General features: G+C 39.7%; 1 protein-coding gene across 1 annotated transcript in view; it reads right to left on the reverse strand.

The window, feature by feature from the left end:
- Positions 1-717: 717 nt before the first annotated feature.
- The window catches only part of LOC124721781, a 524867-nt gene continuing 511451 nt past the window's right edge, over positions 718-14133 (reverse strand). The window contains exon 43 of the mRNA XM_047246895.1: positions 718-3339. Within this exon, the coding sequence (XP_047102851.1) occupies positions 1206-3339 (2134 nt within the window). The 3' untranslated portion in view covers positions 718-1205. The remainder of the gene's footprint in view (positions 3340-14133) is intronic.

Here is a 14133-nt window from a genome sequence, read left to right on the forward strand (position 1 = left end):
GTGACTATTTGTATGAGATAGTGCTATTTTCTAGACAAAAAATGTCACATATACTAATTAGTATTTCTGTGAATGGAAAATAATAGATAATAAACATACAGAATTTTGAAAGTACCAAGATAACTGTAACACAGTGAAAAAACATCTGATGTAAAAACAAACGTATTATGTAGAGTGAAACATTTCAGGTGCAGCATTTCATTTTCTTACAATACAGAAAATAGTATGCAACAATAGTTACAGTGTTTGCTAAACTGATAAGAAAATGCTCCAAAGTGTCATAAAAGATAAAATATTACCAACATAAAAAAACTGTTGGCAGACATAAAGACTCAAAGTGAGATGAAACTACTGCCATTATCCACCGTTTTTCCTCTGAAAAAGCAGTTAAAAATATTTTTAGACTTATTAAATAACACTGAAAAGACACATTCGCTCACATGGATATAGACCAGTAACCACCACAACACAGCGTGATACACAGCCCCCCAAATACCAAATCCATTGCAGAATGAAAATATCGCCAATAAATATTCTATTATATAATCTGACTCATTAAACCTCAGTTCCCTGCATATAAAATACAAAAGATAAATTGAGACATAAAATTTATTTTCATACATTATACAAATTTTTGGATTTAAATACATAATTGTGACAAAATAGTTTAAGACATTACATTATCTTTACAAATATGTATTATCTTTTTAACATGCTGAAAAATATCACCACTTGGTACCTGTGATAAATAGATAATATATTAGCACAACAGAAATACATCTCACAACATTAATCCAAATTTATGTATCACCAGAATAATGCCAATATCTTTTAAATATTGTAGCAATATCCACCCAATATCTTTCAGATACTGTAATCGTATCATACATACTAGGTTATGCACATTCAAGAATAGCTTTCAACAGCCTTATACAAAATTTGCATTTCTGAGGGCTGATGGATGCATCTTGTACTGAAAGCCAATGAGTCCGAACCTGCAGCACAGGTTATTTTATGCCATCTCATAATACTAAGTTTAAACATACATCATACACTTTACACAGTGAAGTTCTCCCCAGTATGTACACTTATGAAATATTTTTATTATCTCTCTACAACCCGAAATTATGTGACACAAAATTTGTATCATTGTATCTAAAGGCATCTTATGCTAAACACACAGAAGACAGTACCATGTGCACACATTACATTGTATTATGTACTCTTAAATGTCGCCTCATACTGCTGGACTGGTTAAAAGTTTTTCCACATACTTCACATTTGTATGGTTTCTCTCCAGTATGTACATACATATGTATCTTCAAATTACCTGATCCAATAAAAGATTTCCCACAAACATTACACTTGTAACGTCGTACTCCTGTATGGATAGCAATGTGTTGTTTCAGAAGACAATATTGATAGAAGTATTTACAACAAAAGGTACATTTAAATCGCCTGCCTTCACTTGGGGCAATGCATGAATGCTTTTTCAGCGTAGTGGACTTGCTAAAAGATTTAAAACAAATGTCACACCTATAGCATCTTTCCTTTGCATGTGTATATGTATGCTGCTTCAAATTGCCAAGAAGACCAAAAGTTTTACCACAAATTTCACACTTGTGTGGCTTTTCTCCTGTATGTACAACTTTATGTTTTTGCAATGAGCCTGATTGCTTGAAACACTTTCCACAAATGCAGCACTTGTGAGGTCTCTCTCCTGTATGGATACGCCCATGCCTCTTCAAATGTTCTTTCTGCTTAAACTGTCTATTGCAAACATTACACGTATACGGATATTCTCCTGAATGTGACATCAAATGTCTCTTCAAATTGCTCATCACACCAAATGATTTACCACAGATATTGCAGATGCAGTTTTTTTCTCCAGTATGCGTACGTCGGTGTGTTAAAAGGTTACTTGACCTTTTAAAGGGTTTATCACATAAATCACAAAGATACATTTTCACCTTCCGTCCACTCCTAACTGACCATTTGTATGTGACACGTATATTCTTAAATTTGGAATTTGATGACTGTGCAGCACTAATAGATATGGCCAACTCCTGTTGTGACACATTATGAATCTGAGGCAAAAACCTTTTCTTGTCAGAAAGGTCAAGGTCAACAACACCGTCTCTCTGTTCTACAGCTGTGCACTGTTCCTTTCTGCTCATGTGCATTTCCAAGTGAAATTCTGTATTGAAAACCTTGCCACACTGTTTACAGTTGTATGAAGGGGCATATGTAGTATCTATATGAGTAAATTCATGTTTCTTAAGACTATCTTTTGATAACAAGACTTTTGGACATGAACTACATTTGAATTCAGAATGAGTAGTTCCTCCTGTAGTTCTGTCAGACTTATCTGAGCAATCACTCATTTTTTTTCCTTGTGTCCTCCTCTGTATTCCATTAAGGTACTGTATGGAATCATCTATTCTGCTACAAAGTTTCAAAAAATGTTTTTTCAGTCTTGATGCCGTACTAAACGTTCCACCACACACACTGCAGATGTATGAGTACGTTTCTTCGCCATCAACATGATCATAGACATCTTTTGATGATAACTCTTTATTGTTGGTGTTGGGAGCATGTTTGACTTGTGCCACTTCTTCCTTGACCACTTCATTCTCCTGCAAGTTCCTGTGATCATGATGTGTATCTTCTTGCAACTGATTATCGCTATTCCATGATTCTTCACGATATGACTTCTTACAACCATACTTATAGTGTCTTCTCAAGCTAAAAGCTGCACTTAAAATCTTGCCACACAATTTACAAATATGTGAAGGTGCCTGTACACCATCCATATGAGTAAATACATGTCTTATGAGACAATATTTTGATGGAAAAACTTTTTCACAAGAACTGCAAGTAAATTCACCATCTGCACCTTCATTTTTTGCCAAGAAACTATTAATATCAGTTTTACAGTTCCCTTCTTGAGACTTATGACTAAATTGACAGGGTTCTTTGTGCAATATTCTAGAACAACTCTTTTCATTGTGTCTCTGCAATTCAACATCTGAATTAAAAACTATCCCACAAAATTTACAAATGTGTACAGGAGAATCCAAACCAGTATGGGTAAATACATGTTTGATAAGACTGTATTTTGATAAGAAAACATCTGAGCAGGAATTGCAATTATAATTACAAGCAGAATCTCCTACTTTTTCACAGTCCTCTTGGTTGGAATCTTCTGTGATATTTTCAAGGCTCCCTGACCTGTTACGGTGACCTTGATTTGCATTTCCTGGAATATGATTTCTGTAGTCTTCCGACAGTGTCACAATACAGCTGTCAACCTGCAGTTGATCTTTTTTTGCCATATTCCTAGCGAAAAAAAACCATAAAATAAAAATACAGACACTGCTATCTTAAACCTAAGAGAACACAGTATACAGAGTTACAAAATTTGTAAATCGCAAGCATATTTTCTGGAAGGCACAAGGAAGCTAAACTACTGGTGTTCAATTTATATTGGAAAACCTGTGATTTATCACTCACACTTTTTAGCTCTGTTGGCAGTTTACTGACAAAATAACCTGGAACAGTGCACATCATTCTGTATAATGGTCAAGTAACTGTTATCAAAACGCCTGTTATTCTAAACACAAATGTCACCATGGAATATATGTACTGGGATGGCACAGTTAGACTTCCAAGATACATGTAGACTGAGCTGCACAAACTTCTAGTACAGAAAAAAACTTACATAAATCGGGAGCGAATCTGATAAAATTAAACAAATATATCATTTCCATTTATAATATGAATATAATAGAGGGAAACATTCCATGTGGGAAAAATATATATAAAAAACAAAGATGCTGTAACTTACCAAATGAGAAAGCGCTGGTATGTTAATAGACACAATAACAGTCGAGGCGGAAGTATAGAGGCAAAGATGTTTTTGAATGACAGGTGAGGTATGAGGGGCGGCAACTTGAAATTAGAGGAGATTGAGGCCTGGTGGGTGACGGGAAGAGAGAATACATTGAAGGGCAAGTTCCCATCTCCGGAGTTCTGATAGGTTGGTGCCAGTGGGAAGTATCCAGATAACCCGGACGGTGTAACACTGTGCCAAGATGTGCTGGCCGTGTGCCAAGGCATGTTTAGCTACAGGGTGATCCTCATTACCAACAAACACGGTCTGCCCGTGTCCATTCATGCGAATGTACAGTTTGTTGCTGGTCATTCCCTCATAGAAGGCTTCACAGTGTAGGCATGTCAGTTGGTAAATCACGTGGGTGCTTTCACACGCGGCTCTGCCTTGATTGTATACACCTTCCAGGTTACAGGACTCGAGGAGTAGGTGGTCATGGGAAGGTGTATGGGACAGGTTTTACATGAACAAGGGTAGGAGCCAGAGGGTAGGGAAGGTGGTTTGGGGATTTCATAGAGATGAACGAAGAGGTTACGAAGGTTAGGTGGATGGCAGAAGGGCACTCTTGGTGGAGTGGGGAGGATTTCATGAAGGATGGATCTCATTTCAGGGCAAGATTTGAGGAAGTCGTATCCCTGCTGGGGAGCCACATTCAGAGTCTGATCCAGTCCCGGAAAGTATCCTGTCACAAGTGGGGCACTTTTGGGGTTCTTCTGTGGGAGGTTCTGGGTTTGAGGGGATGAGGAAGTGGCTCTAGCTATTTGCTTCTGTACCAGGTCAGGAGGGTAGTTGCGGGAGGCGAAAGCTGTTTTCAGGTTATTGGTGTAATGGTTCAGGGATTCAGGATTGGAACAGATTCGTTTGCCACAAAGACCTAAGCTGTTGGGAAGGGATCGTTTGATATGGAATGGGTGACAGCTGTCATAATGGAGGTACTGTTGCTCGTTAGTGGGTTTTATGTGGACGGATGTGTGAAGCTGGTCACTGGACAGATGGAGGTCAATGTTGAGGAAAGTGGCATAGGATTTGCAGTAGGACCAGGTGAATGTGATGGAACCAAAGGAGTTGAGGTTGGAGAGGAAATTCTGGAGTTCTTCTTCATTGTGAGTCCAGATCATGAAGATGTCATCAATAAATCTGTACCAAACTTTGGGTTGGCAGGCTTGGGTAACCAAGAAGGCTTACTCTAAGCGACCCATAAATAGGTTGGCGTACAAGCTGACCATCCTGGTACCCATGGCTGTTCCCTTTAATTGTTGGTATGTCTGGCCTTCAAAAGTGAAGAAGTTGTGGGTTAGGATGAAGCTGGCTAAGGTAATGAGGAAAGAGGTTTTAGGCAGGGTAGCAGGTGATCGGCGTGAAAGGAAGTGCCCCATCGCAGTGAGGCCCTAGATGTGCAGGATGTTTGTGTATAAGGAAGTGGCATCAATGGTTACAAGGATGGTTTCCGGGGGTAACAGACTGGGTAAGGATTCCAGGCGTTCGAGAAAGTGGTTGGCGTCTTTGATGAAGGATGTGTGTCTATCAACATACCAGCGTTTCTTGTTTGGTAAGCTACAGCATGTTTGATTTCCATTTATCAGCTGTATTATCCCATTTGCCCACATTTCTTTCAATACAGTAAACTGTGCCTGATTATACCCAAAATCCTGGACTAGTGTGAGCATAATTCGCAATCTGATGGTTCCACACAAACTGAATTATGTATATAGATGATGATGTTGATGATGACAACAACAATAGTAATCATAATTTAGTGTGGTTCAAATGCAAGTCTTTCTAAGTGACGTGAGTACCCCTATCCTACCCTAATTATCCAACCAGGGATATGGGATCTACAGTTTAATGTGTAATATGAACCATGTTTTGTTTCTGGTGACTCATCACACTGTTGAGAGCTGATGGTTAAGTTAAAACAAAGGCTGAAAGATCTGTGGTCCGACCAAGATCTGATCCTGCAACTTCTCAGTTTCGAGATAAACACTTTACCACAAGACCACCAGGCTTGGCAGATTAAAGTGTTTACACCACGAAGGGACCTTAAGCACTTTACCACTAGACCACCTGGCCTGGCAGGTTCAACTGCTTACTCCACCAAGGGACCTTCGTTCCTGACATAAATATCAACTTGACAGCTATACTCCTTCCTGAGAAAAAGGGGTCTTAACAGATTCATGAGAAAAGTGGGTTTAACAGATGGACAGGCAGACAACACAGTGATCCTATAAGGGTTCCAGTTTTACTGGCTGAGTTATAGAACCCTAAAATGAATGAAAAATAATAATTATATTATGGTTCCTTAAACAATTTTTTTACACTATACTTCTCACATATGTAAGTTAAGTATGCTCACACATGCTTTATAAACATAAAATTTCCATTTTAAAGTATGACACATGAACAGGAGTGGCAGTTTATTATAGGAGTACAGTGAGTGCTTGATGAGCACTTGATGTGTTCCTTCCCTTCCAGTTTTTAATATTTTTACAACTGTTTATATTCATTAGCAATTTTACATTTTTGTTTTTTTAGATTTAGTTCGGATGATTCATTGAAGTCAAAACCTGTTAACTGTAATACAACCATCAAATATAATAATGACATTTGGGAATGAAGTGTCTCTCAAATACATTTGTGCTCCAGTTTGACAATTTCAAATTTAAACAAATTTTATTTTCCGCACATTATCCTCTTCTTACGCCAGATTGGATACTGAGATGTGTTATTACTCTCAGCTGTACTCAAAACCACCGGTAGCATGGCAATTGTCTACATTATCTCTCTATCCCTTTTTATAGGGTCATTTTAATAATGAGCATTTCAGTCTATATGTAAACCACCCATAAGTCAAATATATGTAGCACAGGTCACAGTAGCCAACCAATGCATGATGAACTGATCTTAATTAAGTCTACTTGATACTACATCACATCCATGTAATGTATCCCTTTTCAGCGATTTGATAATTGCTTCAGTTTTCTCCTTGCTTGTTTCCTGCAGCTGCATGTAGCATAATTGGCTTTGTGTACTAACTTTTAGAAGTTCTGCACACTTGCCTACATTCTGAACAACTCTTCTGGATCACTAATAGTATCCTTCCCCACAGAATAGATGTGATACTTTGAACATCCACATTTTGTCCTAATACTTCTTTAACTGACCATATTGCTTTAATTTTGTTTCAAAAGCTGCTTATTCTCATGATGTGATGCGTTGTTTCAGCATATGTAATGACTTTCTTCAGCACTTTGCAGTATTACCTGTAGGGACATTCTGTAAGTTGCCTATGACTGACGACATTATTATACAACTTAAGTTTCCTCCTAATTCCATCAGTTACCCAAATGAATTGCTTTCGAGTATACTTCGAATCTGCATAAGAATATGTGCACTATTTCTTTCCTATATTTCATATTTCTGTCTGAAAGATAGTAACACCACTGCCATCCGAACAGCTACCAGAGCAGCTGATGGGAGCTTGTGGAACCATTTTGAGCTTTTGTAGTGGACAGCCTTACCATACCTACTGCAAGTTAGGTCTTTGCACTACAAGATGGTGGTCCCAAGATCAACTGCTATACAGCCATGAAACAAGCACATGGAATTTGGACAATATGAGCTACTTCTTGATGGATCCACACTGCTGATGACTTTATACACACATGCAGCACTGGCAAATTAAACATAAACATAAAAACCCCTGTTCTCTAATGCACATCATTAACAGGACTTCTCTTACATATGCGTTACATACTTCAGTTAATGCTCTATACAAGAATTTAATGACACTCTATAATAAATACCTCCCCATAAGGTCATTAACACTTAAAAAAATAGTGTGTTTGCCTTTCAGTTTGTTGTGGCTTCAACTAAATTTGTCTTCCCAGCAGTCACTTTTTTCCACCCGAGTTCTGTCTGTAAATCAGAAAAGGATCTTTACTTAAGGTTGGTTGATTGATTTGGGGAAAGGGACCAAACAGTGAGGTCATCCATCCCATTTGATTAGGGATGGATGGGGAAGGAAGTTGGTCATGTTGTTTCAAAGAAACCATCCTGGCATTTGCCTAATCGATTTAGGGAAATCACAGAAAATGTAAATCAGGATGGCTGGAAGTGTGTTTCAACTGTCATCCTTCTGAAAGCAAGTCCAGTGTCCTAATCACTGCACCACCTCGCTCAGTGGTCTGTACTTAGGACGATATCTGTGGATGATCACATACACAAGGTCACCATAAAAGTCAGCAATTCTTTGATTAACATCATCTATAAACCTGCTTTCAACAATCACTTGAATCAAATACTTTGTTCTCTGCATCTTATCTCCTGAAATCTACCTAGGAGATTTTAACAAGCGGCATGAACAAAAAATGCTGAATAGTGAACGAGGACAGGGATGGCCTAGTACACTGGGGTGAAGAAAGTAATCTTAATTTAGCTTTTGATGCAAATGATGGTAACATCTTTCAATTGAAATCTTGGAGAACTGAAAGCAAGCCTCATCTTTATTTTGTCACAACAAATGAAAACAACCTATCTTTGCAGCCTTCCCTTGAGCATTGCCTAATTTTCCTCATTCTCCACCGTAATTCCCTCTCCTAGTACTTGCCAATGTGGAGAATGAGGAAAATTAGGCAATGCTCAAGGGAAGACTGCAAAGATAGGTTGTTTTCATTTGTTGTGACAAAATAAAGATGAGGCTTGCTTTCAGTTCTCCAAGATTTAGGTGTAGCTTGAGGAGGAGAAGAAAGGTTTGTTGAGGAGTGAAGTTTACCATGGGAATGGAGGAAGACAATGCAATATCCTTCTTGGATGTCTTCGTTATAAGACAGACTGATGGTAGCTTGAAACATAAAGTCTTTTGGTAGGTGACAAATACCGATAGATACTTGCATAAGGATTCCAATCATCATCCACAAAAGAAAAGAGGTGTAATTAAAAGTCTAGTGGACAGAGCTAAAATGATATGTGTGCCGGAATATCTAGATGTCGAGTTAAAACATCTAAAGCAGGCTTTTGACAAGAATGGGTGCTCTAGTAAGGAAATAAATAGAGTTTTGCAACCGAATAACAGGAAGCCTAAGGACAACGATAGGACACAGTGATGGAAGAACACAGTTTTCTACCCTTCATCAAAAAAGTAACGTATCAAATTGGCAAGATTTTAAGGAAACACAACGTTCGACTGATTTTCAGACCAACTAAGAAAATAGGCCAAGCACTTCGTTCTGTTAAGGATAAATGTCCCCCTCTGTCTGCAAGTAGTGGATACAAGATTCCGTGTACATGTGGTAGGTCTACATTGGAACTACAAAGAGAAGTGTGAATACATGATTGAAGGAATATAAAAGTCTTTGCTGACTAGGGAAAACAGACAAGTCAGTTGTGGCATAACATGCTCTTCAGTCAGGTGATCACGTAGTGAAATTTTCAGAAACTGAAGTTTTATGTATTATGTCGAACTATTATCCACAGCTATATAGAGAAGCCGTTGGAATATATAAACATGGGGATAATTTTAACAGAAAAAAAGCAGCTATGAAACTCTGCAATATATCGACTGTGGCACTACAGAATCAATGAGAAGTTTTTATCTTTGACATACTATGGTCGATAGTTATATTTTATCCTTGACAAGGTTTATCTCTGCTATCATGTGAAATCTAGACCACGCCCACTTTCCACAGTATTTAGGCTGTTCTTCGATGTCTGACTCATGAGTTGGCAAGACTCAGCACAACCAGGAGCACCTCCATAGATGTCCAACATAGCTTTGGACGAAACATCAGGGATAGAAGAGTTCCATGGCACGGCCATACAACCCGGAAGAGTTCTTGGCAGCTGAAACATCCGGTAGTGAAAGCCTTCATTGTATGATCATAAAAATACTTCTATACAGCTATTTGTAAATCAGCAGGGATGACAAGCAGCAATTTTGATCCCCTTGGGCCATACTTTCTTTTATACAATTTTCCGTATATTAGTCTGAATTATTCTTTGGCAGTTTCTGCCTTCTGTAAGGCCTCTATCATCGCCCAGTAATGCTGGATCTTCCTTTTGTTCAGCTGTGGCATATCACTAGCATTGCACTGCTCTTCCCATGGATTCCATGACAGGCAGTTGGCAACCATTTTTGTACACTGCCCAGAAAGTTCTGATACTGATTTTATTCCTGGCATAAGGCAATGTCAGTGTAGTAACTACTATGGCAATCTGAACTAACAACTGTAAACAACAGATGCGCATTTGATCAGTCAATTGTCAGCAGGCAGTGTTAAGCCAGTATTACATGTCACACCTAACGTGTACAAGTTAGATGCAGATGGCCTGCCACCTAACAGCAGAACTGGTGCAGCTATGATTTTAGCTGATGGTTTATCCATCAATGAGAAATGAGAACCTTTCTATTCTGCCATGGATCCGCACATATACAGTAGAGAAAGTGTAAACACGCATGTACAGAACACAGCATTTCAAGTGGGCTTTCTGCTTGTTACTGTTTCCACCTGTGGTCAGCAGATAAAATATACATGATCTCTTGAGGACTCTTTCTTGCAATTGCACAAGACACTTTACACGTTTTTCAATGAATAATTTTTTTATAAATACAGTAATAAAATCAACAAAAATTCCCATTTTTTGTATTGCCACTGAGAAAAGTTGTAAATATAATGACAGCTTCTTACTGTGATATGGGAAGGAACTTACAACATTTAAGCGTGCTTACAGAGACACATAGCAATGAAAGGTGTCTATATGATCCTCTAGATACACTATAGCACAATGAGGTATGTCTACAAATGTTAAATTCTGAGTTTATACGTTTTACATAAATGAACACACAATTTTACTTTTTATATGAGCATGTAACACCTACATTAGTGAAAGTAACACATGTTTGATTTGACTGCAGCTTTTGCATTATTACAGCGAGCAAGGATGGATAGTGTTGGGAGAATAGTCACAAGAGTAAGAGCAGTTGTGACACCTATGACCAGTGAGGACAGCAAAAGCCGTTTTGCATCTTTGCGGATGTACTATTGAGCTGAAAAAAATAAGAGAGACTGAAACAAGTGGCACAGGCATCATAAAAATGCGTAAAATGACAGTGAAGTGGTTCCCTTACATGGCTTTCTTAACACACCATGTCACTCCTAAAAAATCCCTCAAGAACATCCACCTCCCGTGGATCTTTCAGCCTCGGCTCCTTCATTAACAGAATGTATTTGTCCGTGCCTTCATCCCATCTTCCGAGTCAGCATCGAACTTAGTTGTTTCTTGGCATTACATCATCATTCTGTTCTGCTCTTAACAACTACAGTGGCTACTGTCACAACAAGTGCTGCAGAGGTAATCATTTGTTAGTATCAGCACGGCATGAAACTAACACTGTAGTCCATAATTCTGTATAATTATAACGTAATTTCATGACAGCTTCACAATTAATAAATACAAACCCAGACCTCTCAGAAATTTTAATATGAGTAAAAAGCAGCTTTACAAAAAGATCAGTTTTTCCACTTAATGTCATAAACAAGACTGCAGTTCAAAATATGTACCCTTGGGGTGCTTGTACAGACTTGTACAAGTTAGTAGTATTGTGTAATAGGGAAAATAAAAATTTGGCAGTTCCAGGCTTGTACACTTGGGGTGCTGGTGAAGACATGTATATGACATGTGTACCATGTAATAGGGGCTTTATGTAGTGGACATGTGGCTGTAGTGTGTGAACACTGTTCTGTCACAAATTGCAATGGAGCAACATCTCTAAATCAAGTGTTCAAGACACACTGCAGAATGAATGGAAAATGAGAGAAGCATGTGCAGAGTTTGCACTGCACACCTTGACTCCCAAACAAAAATGATGACGTGTGGATATCTGGTGTGACTTGATTGAAATGAAAATACAAACTGTGGTGTCACCGCCAGACACCACACTTTCTAGGTGGTAGCCTTTTAAATCGGCCGCGGTCCGCTAGTATACGACGGACCCGCGTGTCGCCACTGTCAGTGATAGCAGACCGAGCGCCACCACACAGCAGGTCTAGAGAGACTTACTAGCACTCGCCCAGTTGTACAGCCGACTTTGCTCGGAAAGGTTCACTGAGAATTACGCTCTCATTTGCTGAGACGATAGTTAGCATAGCCTTCAGCTAAGTCAATTGCTACAACCTAGCAAGGCGCCAATTATCCTTTGCTATGTATCTAATGATGCATATACTGTATCAACAAGACCAATGTTCACCAATTGTGGATTAAAGTTAAGTATTCCAGCAGCTACGTACTTTTCTTTATAGCATTCATTACGTATCCTGTTTCAGACCTCACGCCAACCTGCGTGAGTTTAAGCGCGTGACTTTCGGTTACCCGTCACTGTGGATTGGCTGTCTTGCCAGTCCACAACATTATTGACGACGACGATTTAACGGTTGTATTGCTCTAATTTCCTTGTCATGGCTTCACCACAATCTCCAGATGTACTGTCCGAATTTTATCACTTGCAGAATCAGCAGACGCAGGCCTTATTGGATGCCCTTGGACAGCTCGTCCAGGGTCAACGTGCGATGCAAAACGATGCGGCAGCCGCCGCTCAACTGCTACCGCACCCACAACATGCAGTTGCACCACCGTTTCCACACTTCGATGCGGCGATGGAAACCTGGACGGAGTGGTCACGCCAATTTGGATTTCATCTCGCACAGAATTCAAAGTAACGAGTGGCAGCCTCACTTATTGGCGTGTGTAGGGGTGCAATCGTACCGTGTGATAGTGAAATTATTTCCCCGACGCGATGTAGCAACTCTGTCCTACGACGAAATTTTGTCTGCTTTAGATGCCTATTTCAAGAAATCAGTTAATGTAGTTGCAAAAAGGTATACGTTCTTTCGTACAAAACGTATGGCTGGTCAAACTAATCGGGAGTGGGTCGCAACTTTGCAAGGCCTTACCAGGGATTGTGCTTTTGAGTGTGAATGTGGACTCCCTTATTCCGATACTATGGTGCGTGATGCAATTGCACAGAACGTTTCTGATGTTCGTATACGGGAGCAAATTTTGAAACTAGTCAATCCCTCCCTTCAACAAGTGATAGACATATTGGATAGGCAAGACACGCTTGACTTTGCTCAGGAATCATTTGAAACTTCGCCAGCTGTGTGTCACATTAACCAGCCCACCGGGCGAGCTGCACGGAACAGTAAACAGCCCTCCCGCTCATCCGCGCAGCTGCCGCCAAGCTCTCAACCACGTGTCCCGCGGCAGCAAGAAAATGCGGTGCTAAAATCATGCCCGCGGTGTGCTACTAGACATTCACGTGAGAATTGCCTGTCACGCCAAGCTATTTGCTTTTTCTGTAATAAAAAAGGACATGTTCAGAGTGTTTGCCAGAAAAAGCTCAGATCGGACACTCACAACCATTCCAGGCCCTTTGCTTCACGCCGGAATCGGAATTGAACCAAGAATACTCAGGCTTGTGAACCTTCGACCATGGACATTCATGTGGTTAATTCCACTCCGCCCAGTGCCACTCTCTCTAAAAGTGACTGTGTTCGTCCCACAAAAAGTGTGCGTCGACAACGCCGGAAATCACGTCAATTGGCAAGTGATTCTGTACCAGTGTCTCTTCAAATTGCACGAGACAGTCGCTCTTGTCGTCAGCAGGACAATAAACTTTTTGTAGACTTAGACATTAATGGCAACGTGATACCATTCCAGCTCGATACAGGAGCTGCGGTTTTTCCCTGATCAATAAAGACACGTACAAACAACTGGGCACACCTATGTTGCGTGCCGCAAATGTTAAGCTAACTACATATTCAGGACAGCATATCTCTGTGTTAGGACAGTGCAGCCTTCTTGCAACATACAAGGGGCAAACAAAACTTGTGTCTTTTTACGTCCTTCGTTCTTCTTCTGCTGTGAACTTGTTTGGTTTAGATTTATTTCAGTTGTTTAACTTGTTTATAGTCATTCAGGTCCTATCAGTGAACCAGACTGTGCCTTCAGACAGTGTTTCTCGTCTGTGTGAAGAATTTGCAGACATTTTTGTACCGGGCCTTGGTTGCGCTAAGAACTATAAAGCACATTTGGAACTGAAAGTAAACGCGCAACCAAAATTTTTCAGAGCACGCAATGTTCCCCACGCATTGCGTGATGAGGTAGCAAGAACATTACACGATTTGGAATAACAAGGTGTAATTGAACGTGTGCAGGCTTCTCTCTGGGCATCACCCTTAGTAATTTTG

This window comes from Schistocerca piceifrons, chromosome X (genome assembly GCF_021461385.2).
Source record: "Schistocerca piceifrons isolate TAMUIC-IGC-003096 chromosome X, iqSchPice1.1, whole genome shotgun sequence".
Lineage (NCBI taxonomy): Eukaryota > Metazoa > Arthropoda > Insecta > Orthoptera > Acrididae > Schistocerca > Schistocerca piceifrons.